We start from the raw sequence: 17,757 nt of genomic DNA on the forward strand, positions 1-17,757 counted from the left end.
ACAAAAAGCAAAAAACATTGAGTGTGCACCAGTTCCGTGGGTAGAAACACCTTGTTGATAAGAGAGGTTAGAGGAGAAATTGGAAAAGCCTGGTTCAAGCTGCAAGGAAGGATATAGTACATCAAATAATCACTCTTTACAACCATAGTGAGCAGAAAAGCATCTCAGAATGCACAAAACATCCAATCTTGAGGTGGTTGGGCTACAACAGCAGAAGACCACATTTGATTCTACTCTTGTCAAGCGAAGAACAGGAACTGAGGCTATCATGGGCACAGGCTCACAGAAACTGGACAGTTGAAGATTAGAAAAAAATCACCTTTTTCCTGTCTTAAACTATCCAGTTTCTGTGTGTGCCCACAGTTTCACATACACAGCTGTGGGGCTGAAATTTCCTTGAACATGCACTGCCAAAGACTATAGAGACCTTGGCGATCCTTTCTATAGTTTAGAGCCATTGTAGAGCTGTGAAAGTGGATTCTCTAAATACAGCTGAAATAGTCAGTGTTATTTTGGTTGGTTTAGTCTCTCCCCACCCCATCCTGTGAAGCATCAGGAGCAAATTTGATTGTGTATCTTGCCTTTATTGGCCTAATGGCCCATTAAATTAGTGACACATTTTGCAAAAGGCAACAGTGGATAGTTCTTGGTGTTGGAATAATGGTAGGAGTGTGTGTTTGTATGTGTCTGTGTGTGTGTAGAAAAGGAGAGACTTTATGCAGTGGGAAAACTGCTGATAAAATGTGGTTTTAAACGAGCAGGCACCTAAAGGAGCAGTGACATTAAGTGGGAATAACAGGGATTAACACCACCTGGTCATCTCAGATTACAAGAAACTTTAAAAGAAGTCTTTGAAAGGTTGAGTTGAAAGTGATGATCCTTTTTCCAAGCTTGAAAGGCAAGGGAAGAGCAGGTAGAGCTAATTATTTTCAGGATATCAGTATCAAGAGAAGCCACATGCGTGCCTGACTATAAGCAATAAGATGGCGTACCTTTAAGTACCTTTAAGAGGAGTTACCTTTAAGGTATTATGAGGAGTAGAATTACCTTAGGAATGCTTATATTTCTAAAATCAGGTTAAATGGTCTGAACATAGGCAACCTTTTTTTGAATGAAGATTATTTACAACAATCAACATGGCAGTCTCAGTGCACTGGATGCTTGTGAAGCCAGGCTAGTTGGGATCTATCAGGTAATTCTCTGAGTTGAAAGAAGAAAGATTAAAGGCAAGGTTTTTTGATAGAAATGGGCAGTGCTTGGAAAGAAATAAATGTACTATATAAATGTACATATAAATGTACTGCAGATATAAATTTTAGCATGCATAAGCAATAGTTCTAGTACTAGTAGCAGCCCTGACGCCATGTACCTTGTACCTTGTGTTTCTACTTCTACTGCCCTTTTGCATGTACACAATCTTGAATTTATTTCATAATGATGCCAGCCCACTTGGCAAATGAAATTTGGGTTACGTATAGTACTAGGATAATAGTTTGCGCATGCAAAATGCAGGGCCCTAGCTGCTTGTCAGCATTGGATTTTAGCACAGCTTTGTTGGGTCACTGAAATAAATGCCAACAAAAAGTGAAAAAAAGCTTAATTTGTACAAGAAAGTGACACCCCTCCAATATAAAACCAGCTATATTTTGTGAAGTATCAATATCTGGTCAGCAGTATTGGGTAATTCTCAGTTTCAAATATCAGTCTTAGCCTAGAATAATTTTGCAGTAATTTGAAGACATTGATGCAGCCAACTTTTTGGAATTTGCTTGAATTGACATGGAATGACCCACACTCATTCTCACCTAAGAGTAATTTAGCATAGCCAGTCCACCTACATGCAAGTTTTTGGACAGTAGGAGCAAACCGGTGAACCTGTAGGAGAATACGCAGAACTCCACACAGTCAGTAACCCGAGCTCAGGATCTAACCAGGGACCCTGGAGGTGTGAGATGGAAATGCTGCTGAAGCAGAAATGTGTCGTCGCTTTTCACTACCAATTCTTCCTCACTTACATTCTTGTTCCTCAATGTTTTTCTTCAGTCATGTAGCTAACTATAGCAAATTTGGCTATTCACATGTATTAGTTTTTTGCTTTGTGGTCTTACGCTAATGGTGTCATGTGTGTGCAGAAACACAGAAATCCCCAGAGAGAGTATTACTTATATTTGATTATACATTTCAGTAGGCCATTATAGTAAGCCAGTATTCACCACTTCACCCTTTTTTTTAACTGATTCTACTTAATTTTAATGTAACTGGAAAAATGGGATGGAGGATGAGTTGGGGCCAGAGAAAACCCACTATTTGATAATACTGGATGTAGGTGTTACTGCTTTTTGCAAGCCTTCGAATAATTTCGAGACTCTGCAGTGAATTAGACACCAAACATCCAATATTTGAAATATACTGTATATTACCTTAATAAAGAAGACAAGATTAAGAAGACAAACTATTGTTATTCAAATATAATAAAATATCCATAGATTTTGGTTAAAAATGCCTCCTGCTTTTGTGTGGTTTTTCACCTGCTCTATTTTCAATCTCTTTACTGATTGTTTTTATTCATTTCTTGCTTGTAACTGAAGCATAAACTCTATAGAACTCTACTGAATTATATGGTCACTTTCTATGTGCAGTGAACTTTACTTCCACTTCGTTTGTTTGTGTAGCCAAAATCACTGGTAAAAATATTTTCCAGATACTTCATTTCATTCTTTGGCTAGGCATGAGTAATGAGGAGTACTAGGAGCTGATGAGAAGTGCAGGACAAAAAAAAAGCTAAGGGTACTAGTGCTGTTACTGCATATTGGTGAGTACCGGAGCACTTAAAGCACTGGAAATAGTAAAAGGGAGACTGGTTTGTAGTCCTTTATTAGTAACGGGCTCAGTGTTGTCTTCCTAAGCAGTGGAGTTACCTGAGCCTTTTTGAATGAGGTAGGGAATTTGCCTAAGATTATAGATGTTCTTGTGTGAGTAAGTGCATGAATAAGTGCAGGGAAGATGGCCTGCTAGAGATGTGAGGGGATGGATCCAGGACAGTGTCTTCATAATATCTTCGGAGGTGTCTTCAGCAGTCTCAGCAGTCAAAGATGTGTGTGGTGGAGGAGAATTAAATGACTCAGTGGGATTGTTTGGTAGCTATAGACATCAGAGAGCATCAGAAAGCCAAGCCTCAACTGCTCCCGTGTGGCACAACAGAAAAACGTTCACTCTAACGTCCGGGGATCACAAGTGCAAATCCTGGTGATGCCACAGGCATCCGTAGCTGGGAGTACAAGAGAGCAAACTGGCTATGGTCTGTGGGTGGAAGGGATGACATTCTGTCTCCCCTATCAATCACAGTGACACTAGCCAATCATGGGTGTCTGTGAGCTCCTGCATGCAGAAAGGGGTGGATAGCGCATTTCTCTGAGTGTGTTACACTGCCCTGTGACACCGCATGACCAGCAGTGTGAGAAGATGTGGTTAGCTTGCTTTTATGTGTCTTGGAGGAAGCATGTGATACACCTCCCCGATTGGTAAAAAGAAAAAAAAAACATAAAGCCAGGGCTTGGAGGGTCCTGTATAACCTGAAGAGAGTGGAAATGGGCTATCAAGGCAAGTGATTAATGTAGGGAAAAGGGTATCTGTGACATTGTGGACGAGTTGGGGGAGGGTGGAAAGCAGAGAAGCAGTGGGTTGTGGAGGGTGTGGAGGTTATGATGGAATGAAACATACAGATTGAAGACAATCTGAATAACGCCAGCAGCATCAGGCAGCTTGCAGCTTGTCTAGATAGATATTCAGGTCTCTGAAGTCATTTAATGAATGAGAGCTCTCCTGCATGTTGCTTGATATAACATATTTCTTCCAGAAAGGGCTTCAGATCCCCCTCTTGAGTTGAGTTGAAGTGAGTGTTTGAGTTAAAGTATGTCAATCTTACAGTTTTATGTAGTTAACACGTACAAGAGAGATTTTTTTGAGTTTCTCCTGTTGTGTTCTTTTTATTTTCAGTTTGGAAAAAATGACATTATATAACAAAGCCAACTGCTTGTGTCTGTTTAACTTACAAAAATATCAGTTATATAAGGTCCACATGAAGCTAACTAGAGGTTTACAGTTTTATATTGGCACTTTGACGAGCAAAAGGTTGCAGCATTATTATAAAGTACATAATGTAAATGCCCTATATCCTCAATTGTGTAATTATTAAGCAATTACAATTACATCTGCAACTTGACTGTACTTCTGAACCTAGCTGCTAAGTAGAACTCACTATGTGGAAAAAGGAACCTTGACATCACAGCAAATTACATCATGCATGGTACCCAAAGTCTAATTGACTAAGAATCTCTTCACCATCTGTGTGTGTGTGTCTGTGTGTGTGAAAGCTTTCTACAGGTCATCCCAAAAGTCTTCATACAGAGGGGAAATTAACACTGTTTACCAAAATGTCTTCCAAAATTTTTTTACTTAGTTTATATTATAATTATTTTTAAAGAAAACCTTTAAGAATGCCTTTGACAGGAGAAGAATGTATTGAAATCATTCTCATGGCAGGATCGGGAAGCTGTCGCAAGGTTGCAGCAGACTTAAACAGGAAACATGGCAAGCACATCACACACGACACTGTTGCCAGACTTAACAAATTCAAAAAGAATGGAAGTGTTACGGACCAACTGAGAAGTGGACATCCACGAACATCCACTGATGAAGGCACACCTTTAGATTAGATTAGCCTTTATTGTCTACCCTTAGGAGAAATTTGTCTTGGGCAATCGAGACAACACAGTTGATGTTACAATACACATATACAATCAAACTACATTGACATGCAATTGCACCCGGATCTGTATAAACAGCAAAACATACACACCATACAATAACCAAACATACACATAACATACACAAGTGCCATACATCAGTTATTGCACAAATACACTATACTTAATATTGCCCAAATACCCTACACTTGAATATTACACAAATACCCTGCACCAAGACATTTCACATCCCCCCCAACACACACTGGAACACACACACACGCTTTATCTCTTACATAGTCTCCTATGTATGGGGACTTTTGGGACATCCTGTATATCAAATAACTAAAACTGATTGAAGACCAGACCAGATTTGCATAATTCTGAATATTGCAGGGAGGGATGGAAAGTAATCTGTGCAATTTTGTGTAGCTGTTCAATTGTAATCATGCACTTTCTTCCTGGCAGTGTGTGGCTGTAACTTGGCCCGTTCCGGATTTTTCCAGAAGAAGGGCGAGTACATATGCACAGCAGACTACCAGCGTCTATACGGCACAAAGTGCGACAGCTGTGGGGACTTCATCACAGGAGAAGTGGTATCAGCGCTGGGCCACACATATCACCCAAAGTGCTTCGTTTGCAGTGTCTGCAGGTGGGTCTTTCAGGACAAGAAGTTAAATAAAAAGTTAACAGTTTACTACCAAAAAAAAAACAAAAAAACAAACAAAAAAAAATATTTAGCTGATTTATTCAGTTATATCATTGTTAGTGTCACCATGGCTTTGTAGTTACAATGGTAAATGTGTCATGTGTTCTGAACCCTTAATCAGACATTGGTTAATGAGTGATCATTACACCAGTGCCTCATTAACAAGGGTATTTAACAATGTCACTACTAATAAAACTATTGACCTTTTAGTATACTATATTAATCACTAATTGAATCACTGTTGGATTATCAGTTTCTTGTATTTGACTCTTCTGACTGATTCTTTCTGTCAGGTTCTGTGGTTTGAATTGTAGATTTCAGTAAATGCTCTGCACTTGTATCCAGCTGCCTGACATTCAGATAACAAACTTAGATAACAAACACTTATATCACTTATATCACCATTGTTTGATGAAAAATGTATATCTTCAAAAACTCAATTTTTCAGGATGACAAAAACAAGTTGAGTCGTTTTTCCCTTTAGTTTGTCACCAGGCCGTACTTGCCAGTTATATACTTGGATGAAAATTTTAATGCCTTTTTTTTGCCTTATTAAAATTGTAGCGATAAAAAGGATCTGGCAGTGCTACCATGTCCTTAATTTCACTGCATCTCCTTGTAGCTCATGGGCATATATTTAACATTTATATGCACAGTATAAGTCAGTAGAATTGATGTCAATCTTTTTTAAAAAATCACATAAACGATGCTCTAAATAATTATTAGCAAATGGGCTTGATAAAAGCTGAAAGAGTAAAAATTGAGCTCTGCAGATAAGTTTGTTTTGATCCAGTGATTCTGAGGCTGAGGCTGATTAATTAACTAATAGATCTCTGAGTCTGTAAATGATTTATCGCTTATGATGCCAAACAGGGTATGAGGATGAAAACATGTCACCTTTGTGGCTTTTAAGGGAATAGTGCTGACACCAGAACAAAAAGTTAACAACATAAGAACAAACATAAAGGGAAGAGGTTGAATTTAACTGTTCATGGCTGAAGATGAAATATACAGTAACAACATTTTCATGAAACACCTCTCTGTTTGCAACATAATCAGAATCAGAAAATGAATGAGGAGCAAACTCAGAGATGCCCTCTCTGGCTGATCCAGTACCTGCCTGCCAAACACTGAAGTACCATTACTCAAATTGGATTGTATCCCGAAGATTAACTGTCTTCCTCAAGCTGAAGGAAACAGATCTAGTAAAGCTGAATGCTGGGATACATCTTCTGCTCTTCATAAACCCGTTTCTTAGCTTTTGTCATTGCATAATCTATCTGTTAGGCTTCTGCTAATTGTTTATTCATAAGTTTCATTCAGTGCTTAGCAGACAATGTTACATTAGGTACCTAACCACGAGACTAGTATAGGAGATCTTAACTACTGTATGAGTTAGGCAGTCAGAGCAATATTTCACCAAAAATCAGCAAAACTTCTTTCAAATTAGCGCTAAATAAGGAAGATTTCAATTTTGCCAATTTTGTTTTATGCTGTTTTTCAAATGAAAAACCGAAAAGTGCACCAGTGCTGTCCAGAACTGCTACCTACCTAGGCAACTGCTTCCTGAATGGAACGAGTGAAGGAGGGTTATTTTATGTTATTTTATGCTTTCTCAGAAATCCTGTAAACTGGATTGTTTTTCCTGCTTCCTTATTTCCTGTTGTACAGCCCAGTTTTTGAAGGAAATTAGTTACACTAAATCACTTATTTCCTCCTTTCATTTTTTTCACTTTCCCTTTAGGGACAAATTAGCATTTGATGAATGTACATGGAGAGAAAAATCCATTTGCCAAGTAAGACTGGAATTGCTTCACAGAATCCCACTGCCAGTGGCCACAAAATAGCTCAGCAGGGTGCTTCTGGTGGGAGTAGCTTACAAACTCTTATCAGGCAGGCCATGCAGTAACAGGCAGCATGACAGCTCACTACATCATGAGGAAAAAGCTGCCATTCAGCAAGCTGTAGTTGTCCAATGATCCAGTAATTCTAGTCGTGGGCTCAGGACTAGAATTACTGGATGTAACAATGTTTTAACTCATCTGTGACCTGTTTTTGCTTTTGCGTATGCCTGTCTAATGTTTTAATTTGCTTATATATCCAGGTTTTATTTAACTAAGATATTCCAGAGATCTCTATTCTATTCTATTATGTTCAAGACTTTCGTATACATTGGGAGATGTTTCATGGATATTGTTCATAACATGTTTGCGGTCATAAGAAACTGAAAATAGTGTGGCAGGACACAAAGCATCAATGTTCATTAAATATTTAAACATAATGAATATTTAACATGAATAAAAAGCTGATATTGCAGCATTTATCTGAGAGGGGACTGACACAGCAGGTAATGACAAGGTCACCCTTGTCATTAAGTGACTTGTCACAAGAGTTCATGTGCAGGAACACATACATTCACCTATATGCTTGTCCACAGGCAAGTGTGCACACAAACACACATCTGTGTAATACAAGAAAATCTCGCTAGATGTGCAGAAAGTCCATGAATAGATGTAGAATATAGTATTTACTGTAAAAGAATGTGCTAAGAAAAAATAAAAGTGCCGAAAGCACATAAGAGGATCAGGATTGCTGTTGTTGTACCTCTGGGATTGGCTCCAGTGCCATTTAAACACTAGAATGACTAATGGGATTATTTCACAGATTTGTGTCTTAATGTGCAAGTCAGTTCAGTTTCCTGGTCCACTCTTTCATGCTCAAACCAAATCATTGTTCAGCAATATTGTCAACAGAGTCATTACTTAATAAGATAAGATTTTGTGTGTTTGGCATGTGTGCGCACAGGTGGGCTCATGTTTTGAAGTTAGGGATAATTACAATACTACAGACAACATTTCTGGGCATTTCATTTAAACCCAATCGAGAGTAATTCTGCACAGTGATTGACTTGATGATCGGGTCATGACTGAGTGTAAATATAATTGAACTCTCACTGTAGGAGTGTGTGTCTCTAATAGGATTTGCCTCTGGTGAAGTATCTTCCAGTCAGTCTGATTACAATGTAGATGAAGGTGGAAGTGCTGGATTATTATAGCCTCATTAATTACACACAGACACTGCTCTGAAAGAGGATAGCTGAGGTGCTTGGTAGCAATTCTATCCAGTCCCTAAAACAACTGGATGTATGTTAGCGTTTGCTGGTTAAATCTGATACACCCATGTTTTTTGTGCTGTTGTTTTTGGCAGGGGCCAAAACGTTCATGTTGCCAAACGTTCAGCACTGCTCGCATCTTTCATTCTGGGCAAGCGACTGGGTTTCAGTGTGCATGACTATTTTTAGGCCATAAATACTGTAAATGCAACCAGTAAAATGTTTAAGCAGAGCTATGATATGACTATTTATATGTTATATGGCTCGAAGAGAGTAAGGTTTCATCTGTTTGAAGTGAAATGTCACCTGACCCCCAGCGCTCCTATTTTAGAAGCTCCGTTTGGCCTCTAAGATGCTACCAAACCTCTGTTTTGTTCAGAGAACTGTCATGAATCCAAAAATCAAAATATATACAGAATACCAAAACTCAGAAGCTTTTGTCTATTATAATCACTTATATGCATTCTTATACATTAAAAATGTGCAGATTATGTGCTGTTAATGTATTGATGTATAACTTTTCTTAAATAAGTATTCACTCTTTCTTTCCACTGTAGAAAACCCTTTCCAATTGGAGACAGAGTCACATTCAGTGGTAAGGAGTGTGTATGTCAGCAGTGCTCCCACAAGCTTGTTGCTTCAAATGAGCCGATTAAGATTCATGGACCCAGTCGTAAGTCCCTCTCTAAACAATAAAGTGTTTTATGAATGAAGTGTCTTCAGAAATCCCAGTGCAGTTTATAATTTATTCTTGTGGTGTACCTCAGACACACACACACACACACACACACACACTGCTGAACTCTAAATGCCCAGTGTCATCAGTCTGGTTTAATATTGGAGTTCCACTGCATGTGTAACTATGTACAATATGGGAATATAGATGATTGGACTCAATTAATTGAATGATAAGTCTGTTAACTTATATCAGTTAGTGCAAATAAACAATTGTATTCCTGGTGTGTAATTAGCATGTTTCTTAGATTGTTAATTCTAAGTAGTGTATTTGTATTAGCAGTGAATGTTATTTTGTACCTGTGTGAAGTCATATATTGTATTATAGATCTATGACTCCAGGGCCTGACATTATGTATGGGTGTATGGATTGTTTGTTATGCTTACAGTATATAGCCCTTGCATGTCTCTGTGGGGAGAATGGAGCAGGTGTTAGGTCTAAGGCCTGTGTTTGTATATGTGTGTGTGTGTGTGTGTGTGTGTGTGTGTCATAGAATTGTTTACCAAGATCAAAAGAGGTAGGGTAAGACTTAATCTCTGTTCTAGAGCAGGCTGGAGTGGTTGCATATGTCTAGTCTGCTTTATTCTCGTTCTTTATTTCAGTGCCACCATGACCTTCTTAATAGCAGTAAAGGTAAATAGACTGCAGATGAGAGTAGAATTAGGAGATGGATATTAAGGAGATGTAAGGCTGTGGTATGAAAGGGACGGATGTTTGGGAGTGTGTAGAAGAGAGTGTAGAGGGTTACTACATCCAAAAATAGCTGCAAATGTCCAAATGAAAACAAACGATCAGCTGACTTTTCAGTACACGAGTGCCTGCTTACACTTATGCTTCATACACCTCCATAGCCACTTCTTACTGCTACTAGTGTGTCTGTGTGTGTATGTGTGAGTACCACAAGACATTATATCTGTGAGCTTTCATGATTAACACCATATTTCACAGTTTCATGCCATGACTTTCTAGACAGTTGAAATTCCCATTCTCTCTCTCTTTCTTTCTCTCTAGACTGTGCAGGCTGTAAGGAGGAGATCAAGCAGGGCCAGTCCCTCCTGGCATTGGAGAAACAGTGGCACGTCAGCTGCTTTAAGTGCCAGACCTGCGGTATTGTTCTCACTGGAGAGTACATAAGCAAGTGAGCATGCATTTATCCCTCCCATTCTGTTTCACTGTAAATGCCTCACTTAAGCAAACCTACAGTATATACGAACTCTAAATATGAATGTGTTTGTGTTTAAATTTGAGACCAAACCTGATTTAGCCATGTTGTAAACATTTTACTGCACCATTTCCCATAAAACTGATGTTGTCATAGCACAATGATTGCTTTTTACAGCTCGGTCTGTGGTTTGGGGTTTGTCATGGGAGGGTCTACATAAGAAGCCTTGTGATGTTATGCTATTTATTTGGAAGTCATACCTCTCTGATCATAATTGCATGAGATCTAAAGGAATATTTCTGACTATAGACAGTTTTAAAGTGGTATATTTTTCCAATTTTTTTTGCTTAATAATTTATGTATAATGTTTATTTGGTGTTTTATTCAGAGATGGGATCCCATACTGTGAATCAGATTACCACGCCCAGTTTGGGATAAAGTGTGAGACCTGCAGCCGATACATCAGTGGACGAGTACTAGAGGTGGGTGAGATGGCCTACTTACATTTAATCCTTATGCTACAGAAAGATGTGTCTGGGTGAAACGCTGAGGAACTCAATAGTGTCCACCAGCTTCCGCCTTATTAGCCATCACTCAACATGCTCTACAAACTTGGGGCCCTCAACCCTCATTTTCCTGCCAGTTCAGGTTCTCCTTCGCTGCTGCTTCAGGGTATTCCACATCTCTTGCTATCCTGCAGACCTGTGGCTATGTACCACTAGCATGATTGAGTTGTTTTCTCTCCCCATACAACATGCTATTCACTCTTGAGACTGCTAAATTAAATAGATTACACTGGTTATATAGATATGGGCTCCCGAGTGGTGCAACAGAAAAGCATTCATCCTACTGTTTGGAGATCACAAGTTCAAGTTATGACAATGCCACAGATATCCATGGCTGGGAGTGAAAGTAAGAAAACTTGCTGTGCTCTCTGAGTGCTCTGTCTCTCTCAGCACAATCTTCTTTGCCAGATGTGCGCAAATCGACCCTGTGAAATCTACCCTGTTTTCCATGATCACTCTTTGGGTCTGTGGCCAAAGAAGCCCTGGATATAGAAGAGTACAGGTTTTACAATCACTAAATCAGCAAGACCAAACTAACTTTCCACATGGCACTTTCTAGTTTGGTTCTTTGAACTACTATAGGCAGCTATATGTGTTTTCTATCCACCTGAGGAACAATTATTGAAACAAATTTGCTGAAGTTTATAGGTACCTTCGCATCATTTGCTTTTAGTGAGGCAGGTTACTGCACCCAGTTGGCTAAATAGCATTGGGAGTGAAGATGATGTACAGCAAAGACAGTAGTTCAGTAAGTCAATACCATGGTATTAGATATGCTTTAAAGTACGTAGGTCAGCTAGTTAGCTAAAATGGAAATGAACATACTGTCATTAATACTGTTCACAAGTAATATAAATCTCAGGAATTATGGGAAACATTTGCTTGCTAGCTGCCTAGCTAGACAAGATTAGCAAGGCAAACTAGCCAACAAACTAACCTAACCAGCTAGTGCTCCCTAGAAAAAAAATTGTTGCTAGTTAGTGAAAATTGTGCATTAGTGAGGTCAGCCACTGATGTCGGGCGAGGAGACCTGGTGTGCAGTCGGCATTCCAATTCAACCCAGAGGTGTTCAGTGAAGTTGAGGTCAGGGCTCTATGCAGGGCACTTAAGTGCTTCCAAATCAACCTTGGCAAACCATGTCTTTATGGAACAGGTTTGGGCTATGCTTCAAGTTCCAGTGAAAGGAAATTGTAATGCTATAGAATACTAGACAATTATATGCCTCCAACTTTGTGGCAAAAGTTTGGGGAAGGCCCACATATGGGGTTAGTGGTCAGGTGTCCACATACTTTTGACCATATAGCGTATATTATCAAAAAGATAGCAGAGCTTGAGCAGTCCAAAATAAGCATCCAAGGTCATAAAGTTATTTTTGCCTGCCAATTTTTCTTCACTTCATGATTTTTGAGAGGTTTATGATGCTTCCTTTACAATTTAAACAAATTTAAATTAGACAGTTTTGTTAAATGAATGTAATACATGAGATTACAGAATGATGTTGGCAAGTATTCATGTGTAAGTCCGTTTTTCTGTTTTATTTTAAATGAGTGCTAAATATGCTAACATTACAGATTTAGACTTTTATTTATCAGTTATTGAGAACTGCTGTTATTTTAAAGGCTAGTTGTTAATTGAGGATATTTTCATTTTATAATCATTAAACCATTTCTTTTAAAAACATGAAATGTCACATTTTATGTTTTTTCTCCTTCAATTTGCAGATTTTTTTTAAACAATGTGTGCATATAGTTCCTGTGTTTGTTCAGGAACAGAGAAAATGTTCAAACTGATCTGGACCTGGCCTGAGGTAGGACACGGCTATAAAAAGATCAAACGCTAAATATGAAGAGATGAGTGTGGGAGTCTAGAGAGACGGTGGGATAAGAATTGCTTTTTGAAGCACAGCTCTCCAACACACTCTCAACAGGCATTTATTGGCATTACCATAAACAGAGAACATCGAAAAGGACTCAGGGGAGAGGAGTTGAGAAAGGAGAACACAGAGAGAGAGAGAGAGAGTTAATGAGGCAGTGAGAGACAGAGAGATAAAGAGCAGGAAGGAGTATATTGAATGTGTGAACACAGTGAGAGAGAGCACTGAGAGGGAAAAACACTGCACAAAAAGGGAATGATTTGGCATCACTATGTGCTACGCAGATTGGAATTTCTGTGGTAGAAGCTACTTGCAGAAGAATGTAGCCTGGGTTGTGCCAGCTTGTCTTTTTTTTTTAGCTAGTTAACTCTTACTGTGATTGCCTGATGAAGCAGCAATGCTCTTGAAACAGTGACCATTCTGTGGTATCATAAACAAAAAATATAAATATAGTGTAGGGTACAAAAATATAACACCTGGTTATTTCTGATGTTTTTTCAGATGTTCTTTTGTTATCCAGTCTGCCAAAAATGTTTTGCGTTAACCAGATAGCTCAGTTAGCGTGCTAGATACAACCCTCACCAGTGGTCAAAAGGACACGGATCAGCAGAATCACGCTCGACCGATATAACTGAGTTTGAAATACAAGTTTATGGAGGAAGTCACCTCCCATTAGTCACTAGCTGGCTATCACTTCTCTAGCTCAACACCTGCCAAACTATATAATGATACAAGCTCTACAATGAAGATAAAGTGACTGATTATCATTCACTAGCTTTACCCCAAATTAGAGAACAAATAAATGCCTTAATTCTTCAGAAAGATAAAAATTAAAATCTGAATCATTTTTCCTCTTAGTAGGAAAGGTATATCATAAAATATTAGAATAATATCAACCTCTCTCTCACGCCTGTGTGATTATACACTCTGTTTCTCTCAACAAGTTTATTACAAGTATACTACTGTATATTTGGAGAGATGTACAGTTTATGTTAGACATACTATCATGTCAGGTGAAATTTTGATATGCTATATAAAGTAGCCTAATTGGAGAAGAACATACGTGTGTACTTTATGCCAGCATTTGTACATTTACTTGAAGAGAAGTACACTAGATGACAAGTAAACTATTATTTTAGTTTTGTATGAAGTAATATGTGAAGAGTATTTGAGTATGCTAAATACTTGGGTCTACTTATTTATTGTCCACATTAAATTATTTATTAAGTTTTCATGTGAGCAAGCTTTAATCTAGTGTATCAGCATACTCAGAATACATTTCATCAAGCATTTTAAATTGTATTTGTATTTCAAACCCCTTATACTCAAATATTGTTTTAATTTGATTTTACTTTGCAACTCTTCAGCTAACACTTGTAAAATAGCTTTACTCAGTAACTAACCATATTTTTACTTCTTTTATGTCTTAATATACACTATATGGCCAAAGGACTAGGACTTGGGCTAGGATCCTTAGTTCTAGTGAAGGGAAATGTAGAGCATTTTTATGGCAGCAGTTTGAGGAAGGCCCACTTATGTGTGTGATGGACAAGTGTCCACATACTTTTGGTCACACAGTGTAAATTGACAAGGTCTCACTTGAGCTAGCTGTAAAGCATTTTACCCTGTGATCATGTGTTGAAATCTGGTGATTTCAAGTATCTCTCTGTTTTGACTCTTTTAATCTCAGAAAAATCTCATCACTTTTTTGTCTCTTTTAATTTCTCCTAAGGAATTTTAGGAGAAACATTTGTGGCATAGTTGATACTTAAATGGAACACCGTTAAATCTCCTAAGATAATAAGGAGTAACCTTTAAGCATAAATATATTTTCCTCTGAGAAAGGTTTTATTATTTTTTCATGCATTATAGAAAGACAAAAAGAACAAAGACCTCTGAGATGAAAGAGAAATAGAAAACACTATAGAAGATATGAAAAAGAGAGAGCAAGAATGTGTGTGAGAGAGAGAGAAGATGTAGTGTGAGACACATTTGCAAACTGATATCAACATTATGAGGTAGCTGTTGAAGTACAAACAAAAGAGCAATGATATGATTCGGAAGCACATATGTACTGTTCCAAGCTGATTAAGCTTAACAGTGTCACATTTAAACAAATCTCATATCCATGTATGTGTACAAGCACATACACACTCTGTGTGATTCTAAGTAGCTGTGTAAAGTGCTCTGCGGTCTAGTGGGAGTTCATGTTGGGTTATTTATAGCTAGTAGGACAAAGACTAATGTAAAGAAAGGTGACATATAAAGGGAAAAAACTACATAAAGTGTCTTAGTAAGAAGGACCACCACAAGCTGCCAAAATAGCTTCAATGTGCCTTGGCATAGATTCTTCAAGTCTCTGTAACTGTACAGGAGGGATGAGCATCATGGTTATATCATTTTCATTCTCAACAAACCATTTAGTGAGCCCTTGTGCCCTGTGGATGGGGGCAGGGTCATTCTGGAGCAGACTACTATCAGGATAGAAACATTTCTTCGTAGGATAAAGGTGGTGAGTCAGAAGAACTTGAATTGATTTACAGTGATGCTTCCCTCGAAGGCAGACATAGTCAAACTTTTCCTTGTGATAACAAACTCTTGTATTCTTCTCATGTCTGGGCTATGGGGTAAGGTGGTTAGATGGAAGCCCTTTCTCATGAAATAAACATCCAAGCCCGTCTAAATCATCCCAACCATACCACCCACCTCAGTGGAGCATGGTGGTGGCAGCATCATCCTATGGGGCTGCTTCCCTTCAGCTGGAACTGGGGCTCTCATCAAGAAAGAGGGACTCATGGATAGCTCCAAATACCAATATTTGTCACAAAACATGCAAACCTCTGTTCGATATCTGACGATGAAGAAAAATGTCAGCATCCAGCATGACAACAATCCAAATCACAAATGCAAATCAACAGAAGAATGGCTTCAGAAGAAGAAAAACAATGTTTTGGAATGGCCCAGTCAGAGCCCAGATCTAAATCCTTTAGAAAACCTGTGGAATGGCTTTTGAAATTTAACAGGGGTGTGTAGAATTTTTATATCCACTTTATGAACAGGTCAAGTCATCCCATTTGCCCAGGGCTTTTATTGCCTGTTATTAATCAAATAAAATGAAATAGAACCATATAAAAAGAGTATTACAATACAGCAGACAACCCTGAATCTGACTCAAACTGTTTGAAAGCTTCTGAACACTGACCAGAGCAGGATAAAAGCAAACAGAGCACATGTTTAATCTCTGTCCACTTATCATGACCATTAACATTATTTGTAAAGTGTTAGATTAGACACTTTGTTGTAAATCTATTTCAATTTTGTTTCAGTCAAAAGCTTTGGTCAAAAAATGCCACTTTTTTTTAAACCATTTTATGTGAACTCAAAAAATGTTCCATTTACCTTGACAGAAAGAGAGTGCACCACTTCATTACATTTTTCTAGCACTGTGAGCATGAGCCAAAACATTACTAGTGTGAAATAGGGAAGGGCAGGGCTTCCAGAGAGTGTTAATATTAGACAGTTCAAACCATCTGTGCAAATGTTGATTGGCTTATATGCCATTTTTATTATGAAAACAATGACAGCTCTGTTGGTGTATTTTGGAGTGTGTTGCAGCATACTCCAAAGTTAAAATGCAGAGCTTGTGTGCAAAATGTGCAAAGGTTGGCAGGTTTGATACAGACTTTTAAATTTTAATTTTTGGTATTTTCCATCTCACCCCTCATCTGCACGCTCCCCTGAAATATTCACAGTCTGAAGGGGACAACTGGACTCGAACCATGCTAGCAAAATGCCCTCCACCTCATAAAAGACCCATCAGTTTTTCATTTAATGAAATTTAATGAATGGTCCCCTGTCTGTATATTTATTCTGCTTTTTTGATTTGAACTTGTTGAATTTCGAACTTGTTGGAAGATTTTGCATTGAGACTGCCAACTCTGTAATTTCTAAACTCCTGTACTGGCCCACATTTTGCTGTCCACACCCTCCACCTTCTGTATATCTGTTCCACAGAGTCTTTCCTCAGATTGTTTTCATTTTTGGAGAATGCTTAGTTTGAGGATCCATAGCAGGCTAAACTTCTTGAAAGAGTGGAAAAGTGTTGCACAGGAAAGCAGAAGCTCGTGGCTTCCTTTTCGGCTGGGAATAAGACGTGAGATGTCATTAAAGATACTCACAGGGCAGCCTGAGTAAACAGGAGCCACTCATTGAAGGTTCCATTCTGCACATCTGCTTTTTCACACAGCAGTTAGTTTATAGTGGTATTTCATAAAGAAGACACACATGCAAGCTTCAGAAACATACTGAAATATGTATGAAATAATCCATTGACTGAATACCTAAACCACATGTGCTACATTTTCACACGCACATGAAACGTAATTGTGGAATTCCAAGTGTGAAATTTCAGACACCGTAAAGACAGCAGTGTATTCCAGAAATAGCTAAGCTGTAACATGGAATTGTAGACACTGTAATACAATATATATTCTGAAAGAGAAAAAGCAACCAAGCTTTAAAAAAGCTCATTCTGAAACTGTATTGGCTTGTAATGAATCAGGTATTACTCCATATATTGTTCTCTACATTTTCTCCTGCAAAATCAGCACTTCCGCTCGTCCCTGCAGAGTCTATAGAGTGTTAAGACCGTGGAAAAGTGGAGGAAAAGCTAATAAGGCTATAAGTACATTCTATTTCAATTTAAAATTTATAAGCAGTGAGAACAAGCTTGAGTGGAAATGTTTCCTTGTGGCACTCACTGGGCTCATTATCAATATCATTAGGCTTAGAAGGATTTCATCAATTACTGATGCCTGACAATGATCAAGAAGGTTGCTAAGTGCCACTGTGTTG

General features: G+C 38.3%; 1 protein-coding gene across 6 annotated transcripts in view; it reads left to right on the forward strand.

Annotated features, from left to right (window-relative positions):
* The window catches only part of ablim3 (actin binding LIM protein family, member 3), a 69,501-nt gene that overhangs the window by 26,094 nt on the left and 25,650 nt on the right, over positions 1 to 17,757 (forward strand). For all 6 annotated transcript variants that reach the window (XM_026917390.3, XM_053235309.1, XM_053235312.1 and 3 more), the window contains exons 3-6: positions 5,214 to 5,397; positions 9,124 to 9,239; positions 10,314 to 10,440; positions 10,853 to 10,946. In XM_026917390.3, coding sequence (XP_026773191.1) covers positions 5,214 to 5,397; positions 9,124 to 9,239; positions 10,314 to 10,440; positions 10,853 to 10,946 — 521 coding nt within the window. The remainder of the gene's footprint in view (positions 1 to 5,213; positions 5,398 to 9,123; positions 9,240 to 10,313; positions 10,441 to 10,852; positions 10,947 to 17,757) is intronic.

This window comes from Pangasianodon hypophthalmus, chromosome 7 (assembly GCF_027358585.1).
Source record: "Pangasianodon hypophthalmus isolate fPanHyp1 chromosome 7, fPanHyp1.pri, whole genome shotgun sequence".
NCBI lineage: Eukaryota > Metazoa > Chordata > Actinopteri > Siluriformes > Pangasiidae > Pangasianodon > Pangasianodon hypophthalmus.